The following is a 27,970-nucleotide window of genomic DNA, read 5'->3' as shown; positions in this document are numbered from 1 at the left end:
GAAATCCTCCTACCTCTATTTCCTAATTACAGAGATTAATGGTGTGTGCCGCCACACCTAGCTGTCTATTTTTCAAAGGTTCTAGAGGTGGTGGAAGGCCCTTGAGAGAAGCAGGGACAACTTCTGAGAACCCAGCAGCCTGAGCAGACTGTCTAGATGGGGCCAGAGCACATGGGAGTGAGGAGCTGGCAGCTTCTGGGATAGGGAGACTGCTTTAGAGGTCTGGAGCCTCTTCAGCTCTCTGGAAGCAGCATTAAGGGTCTGAGAAGAGGTGCCTCAGGGATGTGGAAGTAGAGCTAGCTGAGGCGGCAGATACAGGATCTGGAGACCCCTTACCATCCTGGAGCGAAGACTGTTGGAAAGACTGGGCCATGGACTTGTCTGAGCTGGGAGGCTGGAGGGTCTGAGAGCTGGGGGCCAAGCCTGGCTGGGTGGTGGATTAGCTGAAGAACAGAGTCTGTGCAGCTCACTCTGCACAGTACATTGAGGACTCAGATGACCCTCACCAGGATTTGGCTCCCCTGCAATATTAGAATGCAAGGCAGTCCTCACCCACACCAGGTGCAAGCCCTCACCCAAGATGCATAAACAGCAGCCAGCAGATGGCACCAAAGGCCTGCTCCAAAGGCGAGTCTCTGGCCAGTTAGGCAGGTGCCCTTGAAGAGCAGATACCTGAGTGCCCCCTGATAACTTGTCAGTGGGGTCTTTCAGGCCCAAGCCCTCTTTTGACATCTCCCTCATGTCTAAACTGTGCCTCTACCTCCCCTCTGGCTCATGCTCCCGGGTCCGTTGGACTTTGCTTCTATTCAGAATGGGCTCCTTGAAAGCCAGCTGATTGGAAGGCTTTGGGCCATCTAGAGACCCTCTGGAGTCTCTCCCAGAAATACCCCTAGGGCTATTTTGGATGGGTGTGGAGGTGAGAGATGTCCCCTGGCATGACCACAGCACCACCTGTGGACGGGTCGCTCTCTGCTGGACAGCTCTTTGAAGGGGCATGGCCAAGCTAGGTGATACACACGTGGAATCCCAGCACAGGAGGCTGTGGCAGGATGGCTCAGAGTTCAAGGCCAATGTACCATCTCAGAAGAAAAAGAGGAGGAAGAAGAGGAGTCAGTCTGAAGACTAAGGTCGGAGCACTGCTACCCCAAGAGACAGACATGGAAGTTGCTAGGAGACAACTGGTTTATTGACGTAGCCATGGAGTCTCCACTCTAGGCTGTGGTTCTGAGTCTCCAGCCAGTGCTGGGAAACTCACCAGCCACCAGCACGAAGGCTGGCGGAAATAGCCAGCAGAGACAGCTGTTGTCCCGGGCTGTTTAGGTGGGATAGGACATCTGAAGTCAGTACCTATGTCTAGTCCATGCTTAGATCACGAAAGAGTAAAGAATACAACATACTCTATACCGGCAGGGCACCCAAGGCCTCCTGTCCCGGAGCACCTGACCAGGTTGTTCTTGGGGTGCTAGCAGCGTGGGCAAGGGAGTGGGCAAGGTCATCAGGCTGGCCAGCTGGGAGCTCAGGCCCATCCTGCAGGTCGCGCACGGTGGATGCAGGCGCAGGAGGATGCAGAAGCAAGCAACACAAGGGGGTTGTGTGGAGTTGGGGCCCAGCATCATAAGGGACAGGAGCCTCTATGTGCACGGGGAAGGCCAGGGAAAGAGGCCTTGTCCATCTGCAGAGTGCTGGGGCCTTGGCAGCAGGTTGGGGGGCGGGGACTGGCACTGCCAGATACAGGTTTGGCTGAGGCTGGTTTGGAGAGGAGAGTATGGGTTGGGGCTGGGGCTGGGGTGGCAAAGGAGCCGCCCGCAGGTGTAGCTCGGCCTGTGCACAGTACCCTGCCTGGAGACAGGTGACCCAGCTACACCCAGCCCATCTGTGTCCTCGGTATAAAATAATACACATATAAAAATAATACTCCATCATACATTAGGGTGGGGCCTGCGACAGATGCAGCCTCCCCTCTGCCTCTGGCGAAGTTTGCTGGTTGGTCTAGCTGTCCTCCGCCCTCCTCTGGTTCTTGGTATGAATCTTGTTCATAAGCACCTCCAGCTCCGACCCACTTTGCTGTTTTTAGGAAAGAGAGACTGGACCTCAGCCGGGGGGTGGAGGGATAGGGTGTACAGGTTAGGGCTGTTTTCTGCTTTCCCGGTAACCCCAGGAGCAGGTTCACTTGCTAATAATGAAGGAAGTAGGCAGGAGCCGCTCACCTCTAGGAAGGCCTTCTGAACCATGAGCTGGCTGTACACGCGACTGCCCTCTTCCCCGCACACCTTTTTCAGCTCCTCCTTGTTGAGGGAGAAGAGCTGGGGCCCGGTCAAGATTCCCAGGTTCTCCACGATCCTAGGGGCAGGTGGGCATGAGGGCAGGGCTGTGGGCGTGGCGGTGTCCTGGCCCTGCCCCTCCGGCTGTGTACACATGGCTCACCTGCCACTGAAGGCCTTGGCTTCCAGCCAGGCTCGCACCTCGTCGGGACCTGACTGGAAGGTAAGCGGCAGGTGCACGGGCTGGCTGCGCTCCACGCGGAAGTGGCGCTGCGGCTGTGCCTTGATGTGGCTGATCTTTTTCATGAGCTCCTCATTGACCTCGTCCATATGGTGGATTAGCTCTGTGGGGCACACGCTCTAAGCCCCTCCAGTTCTTCGCCTCTCCCCAACCCGCCCCCCCCCACCCGCGCCCGCACTTCTGACCCCAAAAAGGTTCTACTTACCTTCTTTGTTCCCTGCGAAAATTGGGGGCACTTTGTGGGTGGGGCTGGCAGGACCCCAGTATTTCTGGCCAGACTGCAAAGGGTGGGGAAGAGGTGAGGGGTAAGGTGAGGGACTGTTAGGGCTTACCCAGGACCCCAGGTGTGTAGGCCAGCCCTTCCTTCCCTTGAGTAAGACCCCAGGAACCCACACCAGCCCTGGGCCCAGCTTGGGGGCAGCAGGTTTCCAGGGCTCAGGTTCAAACGTCACATTGAGACCAGCTGCACCCCTGACCTTAGGGGCTCTGACTGTGTTGGAGACAGAATGGAGCCATGGCAGGCGATCACCTGTTCCAAGGGGGCACCCACGTCCTCCTGCCGAGCCTCAGCCAGGATGTTGCAGGGCACGTAGCCAGCCTGGCCACTGCGATTTCGCAGCTTCCACCACTGCCGGCCATCCTCCAGCACCTGCCAAGGTATCAGGACGTCCGTGAGACCCACCAACACCCGTGTGCAGACCCCTAGACGTACTAGAGTCAGATGCTGGGACCCCTTGCCAGACCCTTTACAGAGGGGCAGAGAGTCCTCCAGGGGTCTCCTCAAGCCCAGCTCTTCATCCTCTGGGCACCATCTTGGCCTAGTGGGGTTACCCCACGCCTGCCTGGCCTCCCCAGTCCTGGGGATAGGGTGCCTTTTAACCTGATTCTCTGAATGCAGAGCTTCCCTCATCCTGCTCCACTTTCCGTCCCTCGGTGGGTGGCCTGGATTCAGGTTTGGCACAAAGAAGCTGGTCTACCGTAGTGCTCTTGGGTGGGCATGAGTGACAAGACCCTGCTGGTTTCTATTGAAAGGCCACCCACCATGGTAGACCTTCAGGGATCCCCCAGACACCAGAGGGCAGCTCAGTGACTCGGCCAGATTGTGGTGGGGGGCCAGAGAGGCCCCTGTGGGCCCAGGTCAAGAACCCTGGGAAGACGGGTGGATTACACAACCTGGTCCCAGAGTACGCCCGCCCCACTTCCCCTGGATAGCCCAAGTCCTCACCTCTAGGACCTCATCCTTGAGCACGGACAGCTCATTGGCGTTGCGGGCTGTGAAGTCATAGAGGATCTTCACATACTTGGCCATGGCTGGTGTCGGCTGGTAGCCCCTGCAGGACCAGGAAAGGTTAGGGCCCAGGGCTGGACTGGGGTCTCTTCTAGCTTCCCAGCTGCGGCTGCCTCTCGCTCTGCTGCCCAGGTTGCAGTGGAGAGAGGCTGTGCTCATTAGCTGGGAACGGAAACTGTGACACCCCAGCAGGCAGGAGGGGGCAGAACAGACTCCAAGAGACTGGCCCAGCCCAAACTGTCTCAGGGAGTCTCTCTTGCCCTGCTCCTCAGAGGGACTAGAGCCAGAGGTGTGCCTGGGGAGTGACAGGGTCACACTTTCCCAGCTGACCACAAGGTTAAGATGGTTTCAGAGTCATAGTCCCTTAGAGGCAACCATGTGTCCTCTGGAAAGCCCTCCTGCATCCCTGGGGCAGGGTGGGCTCTGGCTGTTGGTTTACCACCCCCAGCCAGGTCACATTCCTGGTTAGCGTGGCCCTGCTATAGGGCAATTCAGGAGCACTGGAGAGGAAGGAGGACTCGGGGATTCAGGTGTGTGCCCAGTGTACAGACAGGCTGAGAATGATCCTCACATGTGGTCCTAGCAGGGACACTGTAAACAAGCTAGTGAAGGCCAAGGAAAGGGGCTTGCTTGCTGGAACTTCCTGTATCTAGCTCTTGAAAGGGAGCCCTGGGATCACCGGGTAGACCCTGGATAGGAGTAAGAAGCAGAGGAGGGAGAGACAGGAGGGGTACCCCATTTCCTGGGCTTGCGTTTTAGTCACTGTGAGATGTAGGATGCACAGCAGGGGAGGGGACAACCGGGGACCCTCGCTCTGTCCCAGCAGCACCACAGTGGGCAGCGCTTGCTAGAGCTGCAGCTGCTGCCGTTCAGTACATCTGTTTCTTTGTTCTTTTTTAGTTCAGTAAGTTTCTAATCTTGATTTTCATTAATTGACTTTTTTGAGACAGCCAGTCATTGGCTGCCTGGGACTCACAGAGACCTCTGAGTGCTGGGATTAAAGGTGGGCACCTTTATGCCCTGGTCTTATTTAGGGGAGGGAAGAACAGGTTCTCACCCTGTAGCCTAGGGCAGCTTGGGACTCTATGTAGCCCAGGTAGTTCAGGTTGGCCTTGGAGTCTGAGCAAAGCTCTTGCTCCAGTCTCCTAAGTGCTAGGAAAAAAGCCTTCACACCTGGCGTTTTTGCTCTTTGTTTTTTGAGACAGGGTCTCATACAGCAGCCTTGGCTGTCCTGGAGCTCACTGTGTAGACTCAGAGATCTGCCTGCTTCTGCCTCCTGTGTGCAACACCACACCCAGCCTCTATCCCTTTCTAACCTTGATGGTAAAGCAAGGAAGTACAGAAGGAACGGATGTGAATTAAGGTTGTAAAAGCATACGTAACTTGAAATTTTTCCTTCACTTGTATGTTACAAGGTTAAGAAGAAAATTGGTGGCTAACACAAAACAAACTCAGTGGTATATTTGTAGGGTTTTTGTTACATAATGCTTTGCCTGGGCTTTTCCCCCCCCTTACAGGTCTTTTGCTTATGTATTATAGAAGTTTCCGATTTTGTGTTTTGATGGGATTTCTCTGTGTGTGCACGTTTCTGTGTCTGTACGTTTCTTCTTATGCTATTTCTTTGGCTCTCTTTTCTTCTGCTTGTTTGTTTTGTCCTGTTCTGGTTTGTTTGTGTTTTTTGTTGTTATTGTTGTTGTTATTATGAGAGAGAGAAATAAAGGGTGTGGATATGGGTGTGTGGGGAGGATCTGAGAGGAGTTAGGGGAGAGGAAACCATGATCAGAATATATGATATGAAAAAATTATTTTCAGTAATAATTATATAAAAAAAGAATAAAATGGGATTCCCATTTGGAAAATAAGTATTTTACACCAGAACAAGGAATTTGCCATGTGTGGGGGCAAGCTTACTTGCCATTTGCCACTGCATGTGGCTCTCTCTCTAGGGGGCTTACCTGTTAGTATGTGGGGAGCTGCCTGGCGGTACAGTGTCTTCTGGGACCGGGGTCTCAGAGGAGAGGCTGTGCTTCGGGGAGTGTCGTACAGAGAGTTGCCTCGCAGGGGTCAGCTGTGGAGAAAGCAGGGAGCCTGGGCTTGATGTGGGATACAAGCTGGACTAGAGGGACCATGCTGAGTCTCAGGACAAGGGACACAGGGGAGGAGCTTGGTGAATGTGTTGTGACCTAGCTGTGACCTAACACCATTGAGGACAAAGGGTCAAATACCCAGGTGAGCCAAGGTGGCCTGACATTGCAGGGGTCAAGGGAGGCTGTACATGTTGCTTTGGGGCCTTCAGGTGATGGCACAGGTGGGCTGAGGAGGTGAGCTCTGGGGAGGGGTGGCCATAGGCGGGGTCGGGCTGGGCTGGCGTTCTGACCTGGTCACTGGGCACAGATGCTAGTCCCTCCACTTCCCAGGGAGCCTCCTGTAGGACGTCCAGGGGTGGTTCCCAGCCGCTGTGGAACTTGGGTACATAAAGTGGCACCTGTGGCTCCCGGGGCCACTCAGAGCTGTGGTTGGCAGTCCAGAAAGTCAGTCACATACCCTGCTGGGACCAACCCACCAGGGACCTCCCTCTTAGTTCATGTCTTGTCCCTTCTCCATACCGAGGCCTCATCCAGGTCTCCCCCAATGATTCCCACAGTGTCATCTCTTTGGGGACCAGGTGGCCACGCAGGAAGTTCACAGCTTCAGTGGACAGCAGAGGGCTGGAGACAGAGCGTGCAATGTCTGGGCCGCCACAGGTGTTTACAATCTGGACACAGAGTGAGTTTCAGTGGGGGGCCCAGCCCATCAAACCTACCAGACCCAGCCTACCACCCACCCACCACAGCTCTGCAGGCTGGCCCTCAGGGGGGGACTGTGGCCTCCTGGGAACCTAGACATAGCCTGAATATGCTTAGGTGGGCACTTGTTCCCTCCGCCCCAAACCCACGGTGTGTCCTGATTCTGTCACCCCTGGTCCCACCCTGCCCCAGCCCTAGTCACCAGATCCAGAGGCCCAAAGAGGAAGTGCACCAGCTCAGCCGCACTGGGGTTTTGGATATGCTTTTGCAGCTTTGCCTGGGGGTGGAAAGATCAAGCAGGTGACAGGTGGCATGTGCGTGTATGAGCCTGTGTGACACCCCGCCCTCACGACTAGCACAGGGTGGGGCCGACTCACCAGCAAGTTGATGGCTAGCTTGGTTTTCTGGAAACAGTCCACAAACTCTCCTTCTGACGGGGGCCGGGCTCGAAGCGTGAGGACACCCTCTGGCAAAAGGTGGAAAGCGGTGAGCCTTGGACCCCACACGGAGTGGCTGGTGGGTCCCGCCCGTTGATGGATACTGTCCCCATCCAGACTCGACTTTCCTCCAGCTCCGTGTGTGCGCGCGCCACGTCTTGCCCCAGGGTTGTCCATCCCCTCCCCGTTATTCCTGTCGGTACCTGCCGGCCCCTTCTTGTTCTTCTTCTTCCCCTTCTTCCGCTGGTTCAATTGCTTGAAAGCCTCAGCTGCCTTCTGCAGCCGGGCCACAAACCATTCAATGTCGTCCAGGGCACAGTTGAGGATTTGCTGAGGTGAGAAGAGGGACCAGGGGTCAGCCACTGTCATCCCCACCTGCTGGGGGGGACACTTTGGCAACAGAATGAGCCAGGCCCAGTGCCGACGGGAAGCGGGCGAGGATGGCCAAGAGTCTTGGAAAGCTGGGTACCCACCGTTTCCTTTTCTATTCTCTGAGCCAGCACAGCCCGTGGCTCCTCATCCTGGGATTCCCTGCGGCGATAACCTGTTGGGGGATGACACAGGTGCTGAAGGGCTCTCCATAAACCCCAAGGGGAGTCCCCGGGAGTCCCCACCCACCCCTAAGCCGACCTGGCTCACTGAATGGCACTGGCAAGGGCAGGCCCACACGGTTCTTGGCCTGAGGGGAATCTCCAGCCTGTCTCTGGAAGGGAATGGGGGCCGGGCTCTGAGGAGGAGGCAGGATAGACTGCCGCTGACGGATCTTCTCCTGGTGTCCCCTAGAGGGGAGGGAAAGAAAGGCGCGGCTCAGCCGGGCCACCCTGCAGCCTTCACTACCCAGGCTACCGTGCCCCAAGCAAAAGGGCAAGATCCTTCACTTTCCACACCCCCAGGGCAAGGCCCTACTTTAGGGTCTGTGGCCGCATCTTCTTCCCCAGTCGGTGGTCAGCCAGGGCACTCTCGATGTCCTCCTGCACCAGCTCCGCCTGGGGACACAGAGGTGTCAAGCCAGCTCAGCCACCTGGCTGGCGCCCTGCCCACCCCTGGCTGCCTTCCTCACCTCCACCTCATCACAGTGGAAGAAGTGGATGTCCGGTTTGCTCTGGTCCGAGTCCTGGCACACCAGCAGCAGCACGGAGGGGTAGCGGAGCTGGTTTAGCACTGTCTGGCTGTGCTGCACAGTGGGTAGTGGGAAGTTCTCCAGCTCCTCCTGTGGGAGGGTGTGTGATGGGCCAGCCATGCCTGACAGGCCCTGGATATGGCTGGAGGCCGTCATGAGCACAAATAACACTGTATGCTGCTGAGGAAGGGACCCACACCCCAGCCGTGATAGTTTTGGCCATCGTGTGTGGACTATGCTCCACAGATAGAAACACATGTGTAACTCACAGGTACAAAACAGGAACCCAGCCCAGACTTGGCCCATAGGCAGGGACAGGCACGAATGGGGATGCCCCAGAGCACAGGCCCCTGAGGCACAGCCAGGTCTGGCTTGATACAGGCAGCCAGGCTCCTGCAGAGAACAGAGCTGCCCTGGTTGCTCAGCAACCTAGCAGATGCAGATCTAAGGCAGCCTAGGTTGCCAAAAGTGGCCCAGACTCTCAGCTAGATCCATTTTCCCCTACCCACCCTCAGCCCCATTCCCTTCCACAGACAAGCATGGCCACGCACATCTGGGTGAACTGCACATCCGGCCCTGCCCCTGCCCATCAACTCCCTGCACCTGCTGTTGCCAACTAGTACCTGAGACTCCACGTCCAGCAGTCGCAGTGACTTGTCGTTCACCTGCAGCAGCACTTCCTGGGCCCAGACCTTTTCCTTGGAGCTCAGCTGCACCAGCTTCCGGATGGCATCATCCACTGAGGCAATGGCCTCGCTCTTGTCCATGATGAATGTGGCCAGGTGCTAAGGGAAGGGTCAGAGGTCAGTGCTGGGCACAGCTCTTCTCCTACTTAAACCCTGAGCACCAGGGAAGGCCTCAGCCGGCTGGGGACCCTGAGGGAGCCATAGCTATACCTCAGGTGGGAGGAACTGCCCTTCTGCTCTGGTGTGTGTCATTGTGGGTCATGATTGCTGACTAAAGTCCTCAAAAACTTTCAGACTGGGGTTCAGCTCTCAGCACTCACACAGCTGCTCACAACCCCCTGTAGCTCCAGTTCCAGGGGTTCTGATGCCCTCTTCTGACCTCTACAGCCGAGAGCCACACATGTGGTGTACAGACACATACATGCAGGCAAAACACCCATACACATGAAAAAATAATTAAACCATTTTCCAGACTGCCTGGATATGGTGGTACATGCCTTTAATCCCAGCATCCAGGATTTAATGCCATCTGCAGAGGCAGGCAGATAGATCTCTGTGAGGTTGAGGCTAGCCTGGTCTACACAGTAAGTTTCAGGCCACCCACAGCAAGACCCTGCCTCAAGAAATGTACATAAACAAGCAAACAAACAAACAAGTGACCAGACTATTGCACAGCCTGTGCCACTCCTCTTGTGTCTGACACTGTGACGGAGGGACAGCGGCATTTAGGAGCCTCGGCCTTCGCCCCCACTGTCCTGGCCTCCCTGCTCTCACAGACGCCACCGTCCCTATTGCCTTTGTTTTCATTTCTTCTGTCTTCTTGAGACAGGGTACCATTTATCCCAGGCTGGTCTCAAACTGAAACTCTGCTATGTAGCTGAGGATGACCTTGAACTCCTGATTCTCCTGCCCCATCTCCTAAGCGCGATGATTGCAGGTTTGTGCCATCACATCTGTACAAATCTGTGGTGTTTGGGGATTGAGCATCAGAACCAAGGCTTTGTGCATCTCTTTTTTTTTTTTTTTTTGTTTGTTTGTTTGTTTTTTGAGACAGGGTTTCTCTGTGTAGTTTTGGTGCCTGTCCTGGATCTCGCTCTGTAGATCAGGCTGGCCTCGAACTCACAGAGATCCTCCTGGCTCTGCCTCCCAAGTGCTAGGATTAAAGGCGTGTGCCATTGCTGCCCGGCCCGGCCTTGTGCATCTTAGGTAAGTACTTTACACACTGCGCCACACTCCAAGCTCCTCTCCCCACCCCCACCCCACCCCCTTTTTGGTTTTTCTCTGTAGCTTTAGAGCCTGTCATGGGACTTGCTCTGTAGACCAGGCTGGCCTCAAACTCACAACCTCACCCTCACCCTCCCCTTTTTTTGAGAGAAGGTTCTACTCTGTAGCCCAGGTTGGCCTGTAACTCACTATGTAGCCCAGGATGTCCTCAAACTTCCAGTAATCCTTCTGCCTCAGCTTCCCGAGTGCTGGAATTACAAGCCTGTGCCACTTCTTGCTTTTGGCTAGTTTTCTTTTTATTTAATTTAGTTTTATTTTATGTGTATGAGTGTTTGGCCTACATGTGTGTATATATGTGTACCATGTGTGTGCCTACCTGTGTGTATGTATGTGTACCATGTGTGTGTCTGGTGTCAGCCCTGGAGCTGGAGTTACAGGCAGTTGTGAGCTGCCGGATGTGGGTGCTGGGAGCCAAATTTGGGTCCTCTGTAAAAGCCATCTCTAGCCCTTCTTAGTTTTGTTTATATACATAAAGAGTGATGGTACACTCCTTTAATCCCAGCACTTGGGAGGCAGAGACAGGCGGATCTCTGTGAGTTCGAGGCCAGTCTGGTCTACAGAGCGAGTTTCAGGACAGCCAGGGCTACACAAAGAAACCCTATCCCCCTGCACCGCCCCCCCCCAAAAAAAGATAACACCCAACCAAAAAACAGAGGAAGGACAGGAGCACAAAATCTATGGAAAGATAAACAATGTTTTGGTTTTGTTATAGGTTTTTGAGACACCATGGGCTGGAGAGATGGCCCAGTGGTTAAGAGCTCTGACTGTTCTTCTAGAGACACCAACTCACAGCTGAGATTACAGGTGCGTGCCACCGCACTGGGTTATAAATAGCTTTTTTGTTTGTTTGTTTGTTTTTGTTTTTCGAGACAGGGTTTCTCTGTGTAGCTCTGTGCCTTTTCCTGGACTCACTCTGTAGCCCAGGCTGGCCTCGAACTCAGCACTGGCTCTGCCTCCCGAGTGCTGGGATTAAAGGCATGCATGCACCACCACCACCACCACCACCACCACCACCACCACCACCACCACCCGGCTTATAAATAGCTTTTTATTTTTATTTATTTTTTTATTTGCTTATTTTGAGACAGGGTCTCATTTTTGCCCTGGCTAGCCTGGAACTCACCGAAATCCACCTGCCTCTGCCTTCCAAGTGCTGGAATGGAAGAAGTGTGCTACCACACCCAGCTATTTTATTTTATTTGGTTTTAGAGACAGGATCTCACTATGTAGCTCTGACTTTCCTGGAATTCATTATATAGACCAGGCTGGCCTTGAACTCACAGAGATCTGCCTGCTTCTGCATGTGGAGCTCTGGGATTAAAGGTATACACTATGCCAGGACTTATTTTTTATTTGTTTCATCAGAATGAATGGAGCTTTATTAAGGCAAGTGAGAAAAAAAAATCCTGGTTTTAAAGGAGGAATAGTCTCTTTTTTTTTCTGTTTTTTTGTTTGTTTGTTTTGACAGGTTATTGCTATGTAGTCCAGCCTGGCTTTGAACTTGTGGCGAGATCCTCTTATTTCTATCTTCTAAGTGCTTCTGGAATTACAGGCATGAGACATAACGCACATACACACACACACACACACACACACACACACACACACACACAATGTGTGTGTATATATATGTATATACACATATACACATACATAGTGTTACAGACATGTAACACAATACTATATATACACACACATATATATCTATATCTATATGCATGCATATGTAGTGTATGAGTGTTTGCCTGCATGTGTGAATGTGCACCAGTGTCTGCTGCCCGTGGGTTTCAGAAGAGGGCATCAGATCCCCTGGAACTAGTTAGGGATAGTTGCAAACCACCATGTGAATGCTGGGAATCAAACCCAGGTCCTGTGCTCTGAGCCATCTCTCCAGTCCCTGATGTAACTTAAAAGCCTGTCTCTGCCTCCCAAGTGCTGAGATTAAAGACATGTACCACCACACCCCGACCCAATGTAACTTTTTGACAGTGAACTAGATGAAGTCTGACTGAATAAAAAAAAAAATTGCAAACTGACACTCTTAAGAGACTATTATTGAGCCGGGCGGTGGTGGCGGCGCACGCCTTTAATCCCAGCACTTGGGAGGCAGAGGTAGGCGGATCTCTGTGAGTTCGAGGCCAGCCTGGGCTACCAAGTGAGTCCCAGGAAAGGCGCAAAGCTACACGGAGAAACCCTGTCTCGAAAACTCAAAAAAAAAAAAAAAGAGACTATTATTTCAGGATTGAGATGGCCATTGACTTTTTCACCTATCCTACTTGTCCGTGAGCTACACTTGTGTGTTTAGACCCAGAGAAGCAGCTAGCTGCTCTCATCCTGCCAAGCCTCTCTACTGACAAATTGGTGGCATCTTGAAAAGCATATGTTTGCATCTTCACAACAGATGCAGTCTGTTGCAGGTAATCTGCACAGATGCAGGTTTAGTACAGGTTGGTGGCTGCAGACAGGTTCAGCAATGAGTAGACAGTGGGACAGGAGACAAGTCTTCATTTCTGTGAGGCAGAGTAAACACGGAAACCAAATCCAGCCATACAACTAACCAAACAAAATCATGCTGCTAGGTGATGAAGCAAGACTCAGGAAACACCAGAAGACTGAATCACAGAGTTCGTTGACCTTAGGGGACTGAGAGTAGAAATCAGTACTAAAAACTTTGCAGGGTGTGGTGGGGCAAAGCTGTAATCTCAACACTTGGAAGGTACAAGACAAGGAGGCAGGGGTTCAAGGTCCTCTTCATCTATGTAGTGTTCCAGGCTAGCTGGTCTGGGAGCTATGGGGCCCTGTCTCAAAAGCAATCAAATAAATAAATTAAAACTAAGCTGGCCATGGGGATAGATGTTAGTAATCCTCACACTTGGGAGCAGTGGGATCAGGAGTTCCAGGCCAGTTTGGGCTACAGAGTGAAACCCTGCCTCAAAAACATATGAATGAATGAATGCATGAATGACATTCGTAAAATAACTTATGGGTCAAAAATGAAGTCATAACCAGGCAAATGTCAGTGGCTCATGCCTTTAGTCCCAGCAATCAGAAGACAGAGGGAAGTGGCTCTCTATGAATTCCAGGCCAGCCTGGTCTATGAGTTGCAGGTCAGCCAGGGATGCATAGTATGACCTTGTCTTAAAAAGAAAAGAAAAGGGGCTGGAGAGATGGCTCAGAGGTTAAGAGCACTGGCTGTTCTTCCAGAGGTCCTGAGTTCAATTCCCAGCAACCACATGGTGGCTCACAACCATGTACAATGAGATATGGTGCCCTCTTCTGGCAGGCAGGCTGAACACACACTGTATACATGATAAATAAATAAAATCTTAAAAAAAAAAAAAAAAAGAAAGAAAGAAAAGAAAAGAAAAGAAAGCCAGGCGGTGGTGGCGCACGCCTTTAATTCCAGCACTCAGGAGGTGGAGGCAGGTGGATCTTTGTGAGTTCAAGGCCAGCCTGGGCTACAGAGTGAGTTCCAGGAAAGGCTCCAAAGCTACGCAGAGAAACCCTGTCTCAAACCAAAAAGAAAAAAAAAAAGGAAAAAAACAAAAACAAAAAAAAAAAAAGAAAAAAGAAAAACAAAATAAAAAAATGAAGCCACAAAGTTACAATGTACTTACATATCACAATTTGTGAGATAAACTAATGTTTCAGCAAAACTTTTAGCTTTCAATGAATATACTAGTTTTTTTTTTTAAGCATTTAAGATCAATTATCTAAGCTTTTACCTTAATAAGCTAGAAAAACCTGCTGGGTGTGTGGTTCAGTGGTAGAATCTTGTCTGGCATGTACAAGGCCCTGGTTTCCATCACTAGCCCTGAAACTAAACAAACAAAGCAAGCAAAACACAATAAAACAAGGCCCAAAGTATATAGAAGGAAGGAAATTAAGGACAGAAATCCACAAACTAGTGAACGAACAATCAATCAGAAAATTTAATGAAGTCCAAAGTTAGCCCCTCAGCAAGGGTAATTAGAGGCAACACTGATATCCAAGCAGGCGGTGGTGATGATGTACACCTGCTATCACAACACCCTGGGAAGCAGAGGCAGGTGGAAGCAGGAGGGTCACTGCAAATTCAAAGACAGCATGGTCTACGTAGCAAGTTCTAGGCTAGCTAGGGCTAATTTGAAAGACCCCCCCCCTCTCACACACACACACACACACACACACACACACACACACACTCACACTCACACAAAAAAAAGAAAAGAAAAACTACAATAATAATAGTAATAATTAAAAAACAAAAACAAGGGGTTGGGGATTTAGCTCAGTGGGAGAGTGCTTGCCTAGCAAGCACAAGGCCCTGGGTTCGATTCTCAGCTCAAAAAAAAAAAAACAAAACACAGAAAGAAAACCAACAAAAACCCAAATGAACAAATAAAAATACCCTTATGATTTTCAAAAACCAAAAGAAAAGAAGAGACATTATTACAAATCATACAGACATGAGAATGAAACCTGTATACAAAGGAAATCTCGAAGGCCAGGCACGGTGGCGCTCCCTCTGATCCCAGCAGTCAGGAGGCCTAGGCAGGTAGATCTCTTGAGATCTGGTCTACAGTTCCAGAACAGTCAAGGCTACACAGAGAAACTCTGTCTCAAAAAGACCAAAACAAAACATGCCATGGTTATCATATAGAAAATTGAGATAAACATCTCTAAGAGACATTTATTCCAAAAAAAAAAAAAAAAATGTCTTCAGAGCTGGCAAACTAGCTCAGTGGTTAAGAGCACATACTGTTCTTGTGGAGGGCCAGAGTCTAATTCCCAGCACTCACATCAGGAAGTTCACAGGTGCCTGGAGCTCTAGCTTCAGGGAGCCGACACCTCTCTGACCTCCTTGGGCACATACACAGACACATACATACATATGAATGTTGTGGAATATTCCTGTACACTATGTGAAGATGTGTTGCTGTGATTGGTCTAATAAAGAGCTGAATGGCCAATAGCTAGGCAGGAGGTAGAGGCAGGGAGGGCTTCAGGCCAGAGAGATAGCTCTGGGAAGAAGACAGAGTCGCCAACCAGCCAGAGAGGGAGCGGTATGGGAAGCACAGAGTAAAGGTAACTAACTGAGCCACATAAAAAAATATCGGTTGGGGATGGAGAGATGGCTCAGTGGTTAAGAGCACTGACTGCTGTTCCAGAGGACCCAGGTTCAATTCCCCACACCTACATGGCAGCTCACAACTGTCTGTAACTCCAAGGTCTGACACCCTCACACAGACATACACGCAGGCAAAACACATAAAATAAAAATAAATTATTTTGGGCTGGAGAGATGGCTCAGAGGTTAAGAACACTGGCTGTTTGTCCAGAGGTCCTGAGTTCAATTCCCAGCAACCACATGGTGGCTCCAACCATCTGTAATGAGATCTGGTGCCCTCTTCTGGCCTGCAGGGATACATGCAAACAGAACACTGTATACATAATAAATAAATGTTAAAAAATAAAAAATAAATTATTTTTAAAAATCGATTAAAAAATATGGGTTAAGTTATAAAAACTAGTTAGGAACAAGCCTTAGCAAAGGCTGAGCTTCCATAATTGATAATAAGTCTTCATGTTTTTTTTCTTTTTTTCTTTTTTTTTTTTTGTGAGCTGGCAGTCCAAAGAAAAATCCATTTACACATAAATAAATAATAAAAAATTTAAAAGTCTTCAATGAAATTTTAGCAAGTCAGCCTATGAACACATCTAAAGTATCTTTTTTGTTTCTGCAGTACCAAGGATTGAATCCAGGGCCTCATGTATGCTAGGCAACTACTCCACCACTGAACCATATCCTCAGTTCCATTAAAAATTATTATTTATTTCAGTGCTGGTCATGGTGGTGTACTCTTTCAATCTTAGCACTCAGAAGGCAGAGGCAGGTGGATCTCTGAGTTCAAGGCCAGTCTTGTCTACATAGCAAGGTCCAGGAAAACCTGAGCCTATCTAAAAAAGTGAAATTTAATTTTTATTTTTTTATTTTTATTTTTTTTTTTTTTGGTTTTTCGAGACAGGGTTTCTCTGTGTAGCTTTGCGCCTTTCCTGACACTCACTTGGTAGTCCAGGCTGGCCTCGAACTCACAGAGATCCGCCTACCTCTGCCTCCCAAGTGCTGGGATTAAAGGCATGCGCCACCACTGCCCGGCGAAATTTAATTTTTAAATTAATTAGCTAATTAATTAACCCATCCATTTGTTTGTTTATGTACTGTCCTGTGCGTGTTCATGTGTGTGTGTGTGTGTGTGTGTGTGTGTGTGTGTGTGTGTTTGCCCTTCCGATGTGCCATGTGCATGCAGCAGCCCATGGAGGCCAGAAGAGGGCACTAGGTCCCTTGGCGCTGAAGTTGCTAGTGCTTGTGAGCTGCCATGTGGGCGCTGAGAATCGAACCCAGGTCCACTACAAGAACAGTAAGTGCTTTTAGCCACTGAGCCACCACTCCAGGCCCAAACCATTTTTAAATATGTTTTAAAAATTATTTTTTAATTATGTGTAGGTGTGTGGATTTGTGTGGGGGTATGTGCACATGAGTGCAGGTGCCTGTGGAGGCTGGAGTACAATTAGCTGGCCTTGAACTCCTAATCCTCCTGTTTCTACCTGCTAAGTGCTAAGAGATTATAGGCTGTGCCACCATACTCAGTAGGCTAATACATTTTGTTTGCTTCTTCTTTTTTGTTAAGAGACAGGGTTTCTCTATATAGCCCTGGCTGTTCTGGAAATCACTATGTGGGTCAGTCTGGCTTTGAACTACCTCTGGCTCCCAAGTGCTGAGAACAAAGGAGTGTGCAATCATGCCCAGCTGTTTGCTTATTTATTTATTTATTTTTCCCCCCGGAGCTGAGGACCGAACCTAGGGCCTTGCGCATGCTAGGCAAGCGCTCTACCACTGAGATAAATTCCCAACCCTTATTGTTTCTTGGGTTTTTTTTTTTTTTTTTTTTTTTTTTGAGACAGGGGTTTCTCTGTATATAGACTTGGCTGTCCTGGAACTCACTCTGTAGACCAGGCTGGCCTCAAACTCACAGGGACCCACCTGCCTCTGCCTCCTTAAACAGCAGGTAACTGAAAGGCAAAAAAACAACACTGTGGAGCACGTTCCTTGGTTGTCACCACAGCTCTCTATTGGGCTTAAGATCCTATTAACAGGAGGGAAGTCATACCTGGTAGTGAAAACCTGGCCTCTACCCAGGACTAGTAAAGTCACGGATCTTGGAGGAGAAACTACAACGTCCACTTTATTACATCAGCATAATCCCTAACTACATTCTAAATATTTGTCCTTGTACCCACAAATAAGTGTAGTCCTCACCCTTCAACAAGGAAAGTTCTCTGTGCAACAAAAGAAGACCATTACAGAAAAACCACAGCCAATCAAAACGCAGAGCTGTGGCACCCAGTCCCTACGACAAATCTACACGACCATGCCCACACCTAAAGCTCAGGGAACATTGCAGAAGAGGGGGAGAGAGACTGTAAGAGCAGAGGACCGGGGAGTTTGCTGTGAGACTGTCTCCTAGTAACGTCAGAAGCTACACTCAGAAAGTCTCACCAACATGACTGCCCAAACATGAACGTAACCAGTAGGACACCAGTGGACATGCCGAAGAGGATGGGGGAACCCTCAGGCCTGCACCTCAATCCCTCACAAAGAACTACAGGCAACCCAGGAATGCTGAGAGCAGGAGAAACAGTCTTCCCCAGGGAAGAGCACACTAACTGGTTATCCAGCACCAAATGGTCAGCCCTGAAAACATACATACAAGCAACATTGTATAGATTGAGCAGGTTGTATATTTAGGAATATATACATGTATATATGTATATGTAACAACAATTAATGGAAAAGAAAGTGGTCCTGGATTTGAAAGAGAGCTAGAATAGGTAAATGGGAGGGTTTGGAGGAAGCAAAGGGAAGGGGAAATGGTGTAATTATAATTTCAAAAAATCAACCAGGTGGTGGTGGTGCACGCCTTTAATCTCAGGACTTGGGAGGCAGAGCCAGGCGGATCTCTGTGAGTTCGAGGCCAGCCTTGTCTACAGAGTGAGTTCCAGGACAGCCAGGACTATACAGAGAAAGCTTGTCTTGAAAAACCAAAAAAATAGGGCTTGGGGATTTAGCTCAGTGGTAGAGTGCTTGCCTAGCAAGTGCAAGGCCCTGGGTTTGGTCCTCAGCTCTGAATAAACAAACAAACAAACTAACTAACTAACTAACTAACTAACTAATAAAATAAAAGGGGCTGGAGATACAGCTCAGTTGTTGAGAGTACCTTTTGTTCTTGCAGAGGACCCTGGTTCAATTCCCAGCACCTACGTGGCAGCTCACAACTGTCTGAAACTATAGTTCCAGGGAATTTGATGCCCTCCAATGGGAGCAGACATACATGTGCTACACATACATACATACAGGCAAAATACTATAAAATAAATAAATCTTAAAAATTAAAACAACAGGCCGGGCGGTGGTGGCACACGCCTTTAATCCCAGCACTCGGGAGGCAGAGCCAGGTGGATCTCTGTGAGTTTGAGGCCAGCCTGGTCTACAGAGTGAGTTCCAGGAAAGGCGCAAAGCTACACAGAGAAACCCTGTTTCGAAAAACAAAAACAAAAACAAAAACAAAAAAAATTAAAACAACAACATAAGTAACAAAACAAAACCAATACCATTTGTGCCAGATGTGGGGGTACATGCCTTCAATCCCAGCACAAGGAGAGTGGGGGAAGGTGGGTCTCTATCAAAACCACCCTGGTCCAAATAGCAAGCTCCAGATCAATCAGGGCTAGAGAGTGAAACCCTGTCCCAAACCAAAACCAAAACCAAACAACAATAAAACCCGATATGATGATTTATGTGATAAACATGATGTAATAACCATTGCACTAGGAAAACCTCTCATAACACCATTTGTAAACCAATGAATTTAAAAATAAATATGACGCCCACAATAAAAGCCAGAAAACATTGTTAAAAAAAACTAAAGAAATCTTCCCAGGCAGGCAGATCTCTGAGTTTGAGGCCAGCCTGGTCTACAGAGCAAGTTCCAGGACAGTCAGGGCTGTTACATAGAGAACTTTATCTTGAAAAATGAAAAAAATTAAAATGCCTTAATAAATGGAGAACCATCCCTTATCTGTGAATAGGAACACAAAATATTGTTAAGATGCCAGTTCTTCTTAACTGATAACAGATTTGACTCAATACCAATCAAATGCTAGCAATGTGCTTATTTATTTAGAGAAAGGGTCTCAAAAAATAAAACAAGGGCTGGAGAAATGGCTCAGAGGTTAAGAGCACTGACTGTTCTTCCAGAGGTCCTGCGTTCAATTCCCAGCACCCACATGGTGGCTCACAACCATCTGTAATAAGATCTGGCACCCTCCTCTGTATGCATAATAAATAAATAAACCTTAAAAAATATTTAAAAAAAAAAAAAGAAAAGAAAAATAAAACAAAATAAAGCCTAGATCATGAGCCTAGATGCAAAAGACTGCTCTACCTTGAAAACACAGGAAGGATTTTTCACTGTTAGACAACAAGTCTTTGGAGATTAATAAATAACCAGAAAAGAAAAATGGGCATATAACTAGATGTCTCCAAAATCAAATGTGTCTGCTCACCAAAAGACAATGACACACTTTAGTTAACAAATTACCTAATGGAGGAAGTTTTTTTTTTTTTTTTTTTTTGTCTTTTTTTTTTTTCCCCTGGAGCTGAGGACCGAACCCAGGAGGTTCCATGTGCTAGGCAAGTGCTCTACCACTGAGCTAAATCCCCAACCCCGATTTTTTTTTTTTTTTTTAAAGACAAGGTCTCTCTATGTAAGCAGAATCTTGGAACTCTCTGTGTAGATCAGTCTGGTCTTGAACTCACAGAAATCCAACTGCCTCTGCCTCTGCCTCCCAAGTGCTGGAATTCAAGGCATGTGCCACTATGCTCAGCATAGTGGAAGCTATTTCTAATCTACATGTCTAACCATATGCACAAATATTTCTATAAAGCCAGGGCACCCCTGCATACCTGAAGCAGGGCAGTGGTAGGGGAAAGCCTGGACTGGGCCGTGGAAGAGATGATAGGAAAGTCTTCTCACACTCTGTACATGGTTTTCTCAAAGTAAGTTCACGTAGCGATAAACAAAGGTGGTTGTGAACTACAGCATCTCCCTTTTAGGACAATAGTCTTCAAAAAGACAAGTGTTGGGGATGCAAGACGGACCAGCATTGCTAGGGGTTGGGGTTGGGTGGCACTGAACCCGAGGAGGTGTGGAGAAGTCTAGGAGTGGGGGAACTGTTCTATGTCCCACTGTGATGGCAACAGAGCTGCATCCCTCCCTTAATTTATTGTAAAAAACAAAGTCAAAAGAAGTAAGCACAACTTCAATGGCCCCCTACTGTTTTTTCAGCCATTGGAGAGGGGCAGAAAAACCTTAATGACACCCCTGCTCCACTGGCCTCTGAGCAGGCAGGAAAGGTCCCCACAACAGCTGGGCAGAGGTAAGCAGTGTGGACTGAAGTCCAGGAACCAGGCTGGATGCTCCGGGTAGTTCCTCACCAAGGAGGACAAAGTTCCCCTTCTGAGAAAGGTGGCACACTGTCTGCAGAGGAAGAGGCCAGAGGTGACCCCTCTGTGCCTCCAAGTCCTGTCCTGGGACACTGAGCTGCTGCGCTCACCACGTCACAGCCCATTGGCCCAGGTGGGTGATCCGCAGGACTGAGGAGCCATGGGGATTCCTGATGGCTCTTGTGGTCCATTCTACAGACAAGGAGGCAAGGTCCCGAGGACAGCAACCTGCCTCACATTGGGGTATGGGTCTTGTGTGGGGTGAGGAGGCCGGGGAGAGCCAGCAATACAGGGGACCCACTGCCAGTGCTGGCTACTCCGGGGCTCCCCTTCTTCCTTCTGTCTTTCTTCATGATCCTACAAGCTCAGGCTATGGCCAGGAAGCCAGCCCGCCCCCAGGCCCGGGCAGGACATTTTAAAAGACAGTTCTTGAATGCTTGGGGCAAATTAAAAGTGATGAGAAGGGCCACTCAAGCTGGCAGCTGGTCAAAGGGCACAGGTTATGTCTAGACTCAGCAGTGCTCTCCAGGCTCCCTGTAGCACTCAATAAAGGGTGTCTTTGTTCCAGCACGTTCCTCCCAGTGCAGTTCCTTGTTTTGGGGCCAAGATGACAACTTCCTTCCATGGTCTTTTCTGGGCTACATAGTGACATGGGTGGTGTGGGCCACGGTCACCAACTTCTAGAGCAGGCCCCACACAGGCTCCACTATGAACGCCCTCAGCCTTAAGGAAAGCTGTGTCCCCATCCTGGCTGGGTCCAAGACCAGCAGGGGCAGTCCTTGGCTCTCCCTTCCCACTTCTCCTTGAGCCTCAGTTTCTCTACCTGTCCCAGGAACGAAGGGAAGAGGGGGAGTTTGCTGATCCTCACCTGGACATGGTACTGCGACGTCTCATGCATGATAACGTTGGAGTTGGAGTACTTCTTCCTCTGCTCTGTTTGGAGAGACAGATGTCATGCACCCCAGAGAGTAGGGCCCAGTCTAGTGGGACTTGACCCCCAGGAGGCACAGAGGAGAACTGAGATGAGGGTGCTGCTCTCTGAACCCCTCACAGCCATTAGGGAGGATGCAGGCTGGAAAGTAGCACTGAGGCTCCTGTGGGGACAAGAGGGATCCACAGGAGGCCCTCTGGCTTGGCCCTATGACAGGACCCCTGGGGACCTGAGGCTTCAGAAGACAGAGACTTATTCAGAGCATGTTGGGGGTGGGGGGCAGCCTCTCACTGAGGGTTTGTTTGGGTGTGGGCAGGAAACTCAGTCTTATGTAATGGAGGCTGTCCACTTCCCTAGGGAAGGAGTCCAGGCCAGGGCTTCCCTATCCTACAAGCTACCATCGGAACACGGCCCACTCTCTGGAACTCTTGCTTTCCAGGCCTCCAGCTTCTAGCATCTAGCATCCAGCATCCAGAGGCACAAATGAGGGGCATGGCTGGGCAGAAGGAGCCTGGTCCCCTGGAGCATATACCTGGCAGCTGGGTCCCATCTGACCCCACCTACTCGATCGGGTTGCAGGGCTGCACAGGAGAATCAATATTAATGCTCCTTGAATTATTCGTAAAGGCCTCTCCCCTTACAGCATAGCAAAGAGTGTTCAGTGGCTGGGGAGTTTTGCAGATAGACATCCAAAGTTCTCAGTGGATTAGGGTCCAAAGGCCTCCTCTGGGCACTTTGAACGACCCAAGGCTAGAGCTCAGCCTTGAGCCAAGCAGGGATGAATCACCGTGGTCACATTCATCTTCCTTAAGTCCATGCTGTCCTTAAACTTCACTCACCAAACAAGTCCTTCGCGCTCATCTTGGGCACACCATCAGACCGGCCCAGGCTGCCGCTGGAGGGGGAGAGGCAGGTGAGGGCAAGGCTCACGCACACACACACAGCACACATATACACACCACATACATATAACTGCCTGTAACTCCAGCTCCAGGAGATTCAATACTCCCTTCTAGTCTCTGTGTGAAAACACACACACACACACACACACACACACACACACTCACACCCGGGGTACTTGAGGGGAGGTAGGACACTTACTTGGCAGCTCCTGGACAGCAGCTCATGGACCCTGACTGGCTCATGGTGTCCCCAGTGGTGGCCAGTGTCAAGGTCGACAGACCTCAGTCTGGCTGGAGTCTAGAGCCCAGGTCCTGGCTTCCACCTGAGGACAGAGGAGCTCAGTTGACACTTTCTCCTGGCCAGGCAGGCTATGCCTGGGTCTCCTTTCTTATTCCTGGTCCAGGAACTAGAACCTCCCTGCCTGGCAGGACTCCTCAGGGGATCCCCAGGAAGCAGAGTCCTTCAGACCCATACTGTTGCTGGTGGCCTCAGACCTTTGATTCTCTGCAGGGATGCTCCTAGAAGCTGTCGGGGAGGCTTTGAAGGAGAGGCTGGGGGAGGATTACTCTGAGGAGAGGGAACAGCTCCTTCAAAAACCCTGAGGAAGTCTGATGACACACTCCTTTAATCCCAGCACTCCTCGGGAGGCAGAGCCAGGCGGATCTCTGTGAGTTCGAGGCCAGCCTGGCCTACAGAGCAGAGATCCAGGACAGGCACCAAAACTACACGGAGAAACCCTGTCCTGAAAAAACAAACAAACACCCCGAGGAAGTGAGAGAGGATAGCAGGGGAGGGTAAGGCTGGACACCCAGGAGGGCACCAAGTATAGAGAGACCCCACTACTCCTTCCCTACCCCAGGCTTCACTCCAAGAGACCCCTACATATACATGTGGACATGCCCACAGGAGACAGCTCCTCCAGATCCAGCAAGGAGGCCAGCTCTTGGGTGACCCCGGAGAGGGTGGTTGCAGGGCAGAAGTTTTGGGGTGGTTGGCCTCCTCAGTACAAACACAGGCGACCACATGCAAGGCCCCTCCATGAATAGACTTCTCAGCCCTGACCTCTCCGAACTACATTTTGGGGAAACTGAGGCATGACCATCAGTATGAGCAAACTTTCCTTATATCCTAGACCTGGACCCTTCTCTGAACATAACAGAAGCTGGTGGCCTGGGCAAGCCTGACATGAAATGAGGGCTGGAGGAGCCTTCAGTGATAGGCTACCTTCATGCCCCTGGAGGGACAGGTAGACGGCATTTCTGGCTGTCCTTCTGGGGCTCTATGGCCAGCTCATACAGTCTACCTCTGTCTGATGTTATCAGCAAGGCCACCATCTCTTTTAGCTTTAGCATTTGAGTATGCTGGGGTAAGGCCACCAGCCAGGATGCTGGTATGAAGGCTCAGGTGCAGGCCTGTAGTATTCTAGTACTTTCTGGTTTGACCAGGTCTTGAGGGGTGGGCTCCCAGGAGGTGAGGACTGTAGGCCTTAGCTTGACCAGCTCTCTTGCTGCACTCCTACCCACACCCCAGGTCCTGGCTTGTGAGAAGGGGCTGGGCCAGATTTCTAGGTCCACCTATCCATGGAGAATGTCCGGAATGCTCATGACCTCAGTAGGTGAGTTCTAGTGTTTGCTTAATGGGATTCCTGGCTAGCTCAGCCAAGGGCACCAAGCACGTGGGGCCAGGAATACACACACCAGGGCAAAACAAACTGTTAGAGACCCAGGCCTGAAGGCACACAGACTCTGAACAGGCTCGGACACGCAGCCCTGCCCTTGGGGGAATCTAGGCCAGGACCTTAGGCCTAGGTAGGAGGGATGTCACCGGGCTACCTCTAGCCTGCAAAAGGCTCACTCCCAGGAGGCGCCTACAGCTGAAGGGGGGTGGGGTGGGTGAGGGACAGGAAATCTACATAATCCACTGCTGGTGAAGACGGAACACCCAGGCCCAGTAGGTGTTTTACTGATTTACTGTAGCCATTTTCCGGGTTGAAGGGAGGCCCAGCATGCTGGAGTGTTTGGTAGGTAGGTTCTGCAGTGGACGGGGAGGAGGCCCTGGCAGGGCAAGGAGGGTGGAAGAACTGGCTCCAAGTTCAAATTCCAGCTCTACATGCTGAGTGACCTTGGGGAGGGGTCAGCTTAGTCACCTGGGCTCTTGGCTGTCCTCGTGGGAGCTGGGTGTGGCCCTGGAATGGAATGGGGGAGTCCCTTGGGTCCTGGCTGGGTCCTACTCTGGGAACAAAGCTCAGGAATCATCAGGGGGGAGCAACAGAGGCTGAGATAAACTGGAAAGCTATTGGTGGGAGGGGATGGGTGCACCAGAAGAGGTCCAGGCAGGCTGGGTGGGAGTGACGGGCCAACCAGTCCCGGTTAACAGACAGGTCTAGTAGAGGTCTATGCACAATTAGGACCACAGTCCAGGGTGGGAGGGGCCCAGCAGTGGCCTGCCTCCCTCAACAGCCAAGGAAGGCTGCAGAGGGGAGACAGCAGAGATGATCTGTGGACATGCCTCCCCTTCCCTGCCTCAGGGCATACCTTCATGTGGGAGCACAGACTTGTCAGTCCCAGGGACCTTGGGCAGCCAAGCTGTGGATGTCCATAGGCCCTCCCACTGGTTGATCTCCCATCACCATAGGATCTACTTCCAGCTTCTCCCTGCTACCCCTGAGACTCCACACCCCAACTTTGACCTGGAGACTGACCCAGACTGATGTTTTCCTGGCTGTGGGTTTCTTTTGGGCTCAGGCAGGCAGGAAAAGCCAACCTTCAGGCACTGGGTGGTATGCGCACTCCAGAGTCAGACCCTGAAGGAGGTCCTGCCTGCTGGATGGAATGAAGGGCCTCCCGTCCTCACCACCTCTCCTGTCAACTGCCAGGTTCCCCTCATCCGCCCCAGGGCTGGGAGGGGGCCGGGACCAGGGCGAGTGAGTCACACACCACTGGCTTAAAAATATCATTGAACATTGGCCGCCGCCCGCTGGACCGACCGGGCCTCAGCCGAGCGGTTCTTGGGCTACAAGTCCAAAGAAGACTCAGGCCCAGCCTCTCTCCCAAGTTCCTACGGCCCACCCGCAGCCCCAAACCCAGACTTAGCTGTCCCCAGAGTCCCGCGATCCAGATCATCCCAAACCTCCCACTCAGGTGTCCTCAGCTGGGTTGCCCTCCAAACCCAACGCCCGACCCAGAGTCTCGGGCCAGAGATCCACATCCCATGACCACTCTGGGAAACTGAGACCCAGCTTGGCAAACTCCCTGGCTGAAGCGCTCACCTGTTTGCTCCGGCAGCCAGCGCCGGCGCCTGGCTAGTCTCCTAGGTCAGTTTGTCCGCCCGGCCGTCTGTCAGAGCCTCGGCGGCAGTGGAGCTCTCTCTCCCCGGACAGGCGGGACCTCTGCTGGGCCGGATAGGCCGGGGCGGGGCTGGGAGAGGAGGAACCTGAGCGACAGGTTACCGAGTCACCCGGGAGTGGGCACCCGGGAGGCTGAAGGAAGGGGGCGGGCCTGGGGCACCACTCCCCCCACCCTCCTCCCGCCAGCACAGTTCCGCCTCCCTCGCCTCCATCTGTCCTCCCAGCGGTCCCCAAAGCACCTGGGGCCCCTTCGCACCTGGGCCTGAAGTGCAGGGTGCGGCCCCAGCTGCTCTAACTGGCTAACCTGCCGCAGCAGGTGGGGGCCTGGACCGGCCTGCAGGGGCAGTACTGGATGAAGCTTATGAGGGCTGCAAGCCGTGCGGGGCTTTCAACAAGGCCCCCATCAGGTGCCCTCCACCCCCAGGTTGCACTGGGACAGAGCTAGAGCTCTTCAGTGGTTCAGTCTGGGGTCTGGGATATTGGGTTCAAGGCTTTTGAGTCTGAGAGCTTTTAGGCCTCCTGGGTGGGGGCCTCTCCCTCCTTCACATATAGGAACTCCTAAAGTCTGTCCAGCTGGAGCATCCCCTGAGGGATGGGCTATTTATGGAGAGTTACCTGTACCACCGTGTTGACTTCCAGAATACCCTGCCCACTCTGCTGACAGCTCGGGCCAAGAATGGGTGAATTTAGAGCAGTCAACTGGCTGGCTAGGAGGAAACAAATGGAGTTATGGCCCACTAGCCAAGGGTACTGCCCTGATGTGAACAAGGGACCCTAAGGTCCCGGCTATTGTTCCCTGAGTTGGGACAGAGGAAATGGGTGCTGCCAGGAAGTCAGGGGCCCAGGCTACAGTCCCAGAAGGCAGGGCCCTGGCATGTTTGTCCTGAGTGGGCAGTTAGCACTCACTTCCTAGGGCATTGAGCGCTCTGCTCCGTACATAGGGCCAGCAGCACTGACCCTCCTGATACACTCTGTCTGGGACACCACGGGTAAGCTGGGTGGCAGAGGTGGACTTGGTCCTCCAGGCCCAGCTCCTGATGAACCCCAGAGAGGCTTCCTGGGTCCCAGCCCTTACTGCTGACCTCACAGAACTGGCCCAATCTTGCTCTGCCTGTGACCTTGCCCTGGCCCAGAAAGCAGGGGTCAAGTGTTCAGCTGTGTAAAGGGAGGGGCAGGTGCATGTGCTGGCCCTGACATTCCTGGGCAGAGCTGGGTAAGGGTGGTGTGGGAAACATGTAAGGCAGCTCAGGCGGGGCTCCCTAGAGCTGCTACCAGTGTTCACTGACTTTGTTTCCAGGTAGCCCAAGCTGTTGGTTGTAGCTGATGTCCACTCTGGGCCACCTGAAATACCACCTCCATGTGGCCAGTAAGAGTAGAATTATAATTATATCACTTGTTAAAGGCTTGAAACTCTGGCTTACTCTGTGGGAAGGTGACAAGCTGCCTTCCCAACTGAGGCCCTGACTTGATGTGCGGGGAGTGGCTGAGGCCCCCAGATGCACTAGCCTTAGCCCATTCTGTATTACCCAGACTAGACTTGCTTGAGCTACAGGGCCAGTGGAGAGGGAAGTGCCCCTAGGCTTTCTAGATCACTGGTCCTTCCCAAGCCTGCCTGTGGGACAGGGAGAGCATGTCTCCAGGCCATCCTGGTATTTACCATGGTCTCTGGGAGATATGGGTTAAAGGAAATCAGCCAAAGACCCATGAGCACAGACGGGCCCCTGGTCCCAGAGAAGGTCCTGGATGGCCCAGCAACCTACCACTCTCAACACACTCCACAGGGAGCTTCTCGGTAGTTCCTGGGGTAGAGAGAGGTAGAAAGTACAGGGCGAGTCCCAGGACAGAGCTGAGAAGAGGCAACAGGATGTGCTCCTCTCTACTGGACCCTGGGGGAAGGTAGGTGGTTATAATTAAGACAAACTCACGACAGCATAACTACTTATTTATTTTTTTTTAAAAGAGAAACTAGATAATTAGGCATAGTATCACAAACAGACAACACGTAACAGAAACAAATGAAAGAATCTGTTTCAAAAAAAACTGCTTAAATACTTCTTAAGAAAAAATGGGCTAGGAATAGAAAAGCAAGAGATGAGACGGAACTCAGGTGGCACTCGACAGAAGCTACAGTTTAATGGACT

General features: G+C 51.2%; 1 protein-coding gene across 2 annotated transcripts in view; it reads right to left on the bottom strand.

Annotated features, from left to right (window-relative positions):
* Positions 1-1,164: 1,164 nt before the first annotated feature.
* The window catches only part of Eps8l2 (EPS8 signaling adaptor L2), a 28,106-nt gene continuing 1,300 nt past the window's right edge, over positions 1,165-27,970 (bottom strand). The window contains exons 2-24 of one of the 2 annotated variants that reach the window (XM_015996066.3): positions 27,590-27,715; positions 26,445-26,536; positions 25,752-25,915; positions 22,682-22,805; positions 22,420-22,475; positions 21,518-21,582; positions 8,757-8,918; positions 8,074-8,223; positions 7,920-7,999; positions 7,644-7,792; positions 7,487-7,557; positions 7,217-7,343; positions 6,954-7,042; positions 6,779-6,853; positions 6,397-6,545; positions 6,168-6,300; positions 5,746-5,858; positions 3,728-3,833; positions 3,032-3,151; positions 2,708-2,780; positions 2,425-2,605; positions 2,208-2,340; positions 1,165-2,064 (exon numbers count right to left, since the gene is read on the bottom strand). In XM_015996066.3, coding sequence (XP_015851552.2) covers positions 1,990-2,064; positions 2,208-2,340; positions 2,425-2,605; positions 2,708-2,780; positions 3,032-3,151; positions 3,728-3,833; positions 5,746-5,858; positions 6,168-6,300; positions 6,397-6,545; positions 6,779-6,853; positions 6,954-7,042; positions 7,217-7,343; positions 7,487-7,557; positions 7,644-7,792; positions 7,920-7,999; positions 8,074-8,223; positions 8,757-8,918; positions 21,518-21,582; positions 22,420-22,475; positions 22,682-22,725 — 2,151 coding nt within the window. In that variant the 5' untranslated portion in view covers positions 22,726-22,805; positions 25,752-25,915; positions 26,445-26,536; positions 27,590-27,715 and the 3' untranslated portion in view covers positions 1,165-1,989. The remainder of the gene's footprint in view (positions 2,065-2,207; positions 2,341-2,424; positions 2,606-2,707; positions 2,781-3,031; positions 3,152-3,727; positions 3,834-5,745; positions 5,859-6,167; positions 6,301-6,396; positions 6,546-6,778; positions 6,854-6,953; positions 7,043-7,216; positions 7,344-7,486; positions 7,558-7,643; positions 7,793-7,919; positions 8,000-8,073; positions 8,224-8,756; positions 8,919-21,517; positions 21,583-22,419; positions 22,476-22,681; positions 22,806-25,751; positions 25,916-26,444; positions 26,537-27,589; positions 27,716-27,970) is intronic. The other variant, XM_076563763.1, reaches the window with a different exon arrangement.

The sequence above is a fragment of the Peromyscus maniculatus genome, chromosome 1, assembly GCF_049852395.1.
Source record: "Peromyscus maniculatus bairdii isolate BWxNUB_F1_BW_parent chromosome 1, HU_Pman_BW_mat_3.1, whole genome shotgun sequence".
Lineage (NCBI taxonomy): Eukaryota > Metazoa > Chordata > Mammalia > Rodentia > Cricetidae > Peromyscus > Peromyscus maniculatus.
The sequence above is the reverse complement of the archived record's forward strand: the minus strand, read 5'-3'. Positions and strand labels throughout refer to the sequence as shown.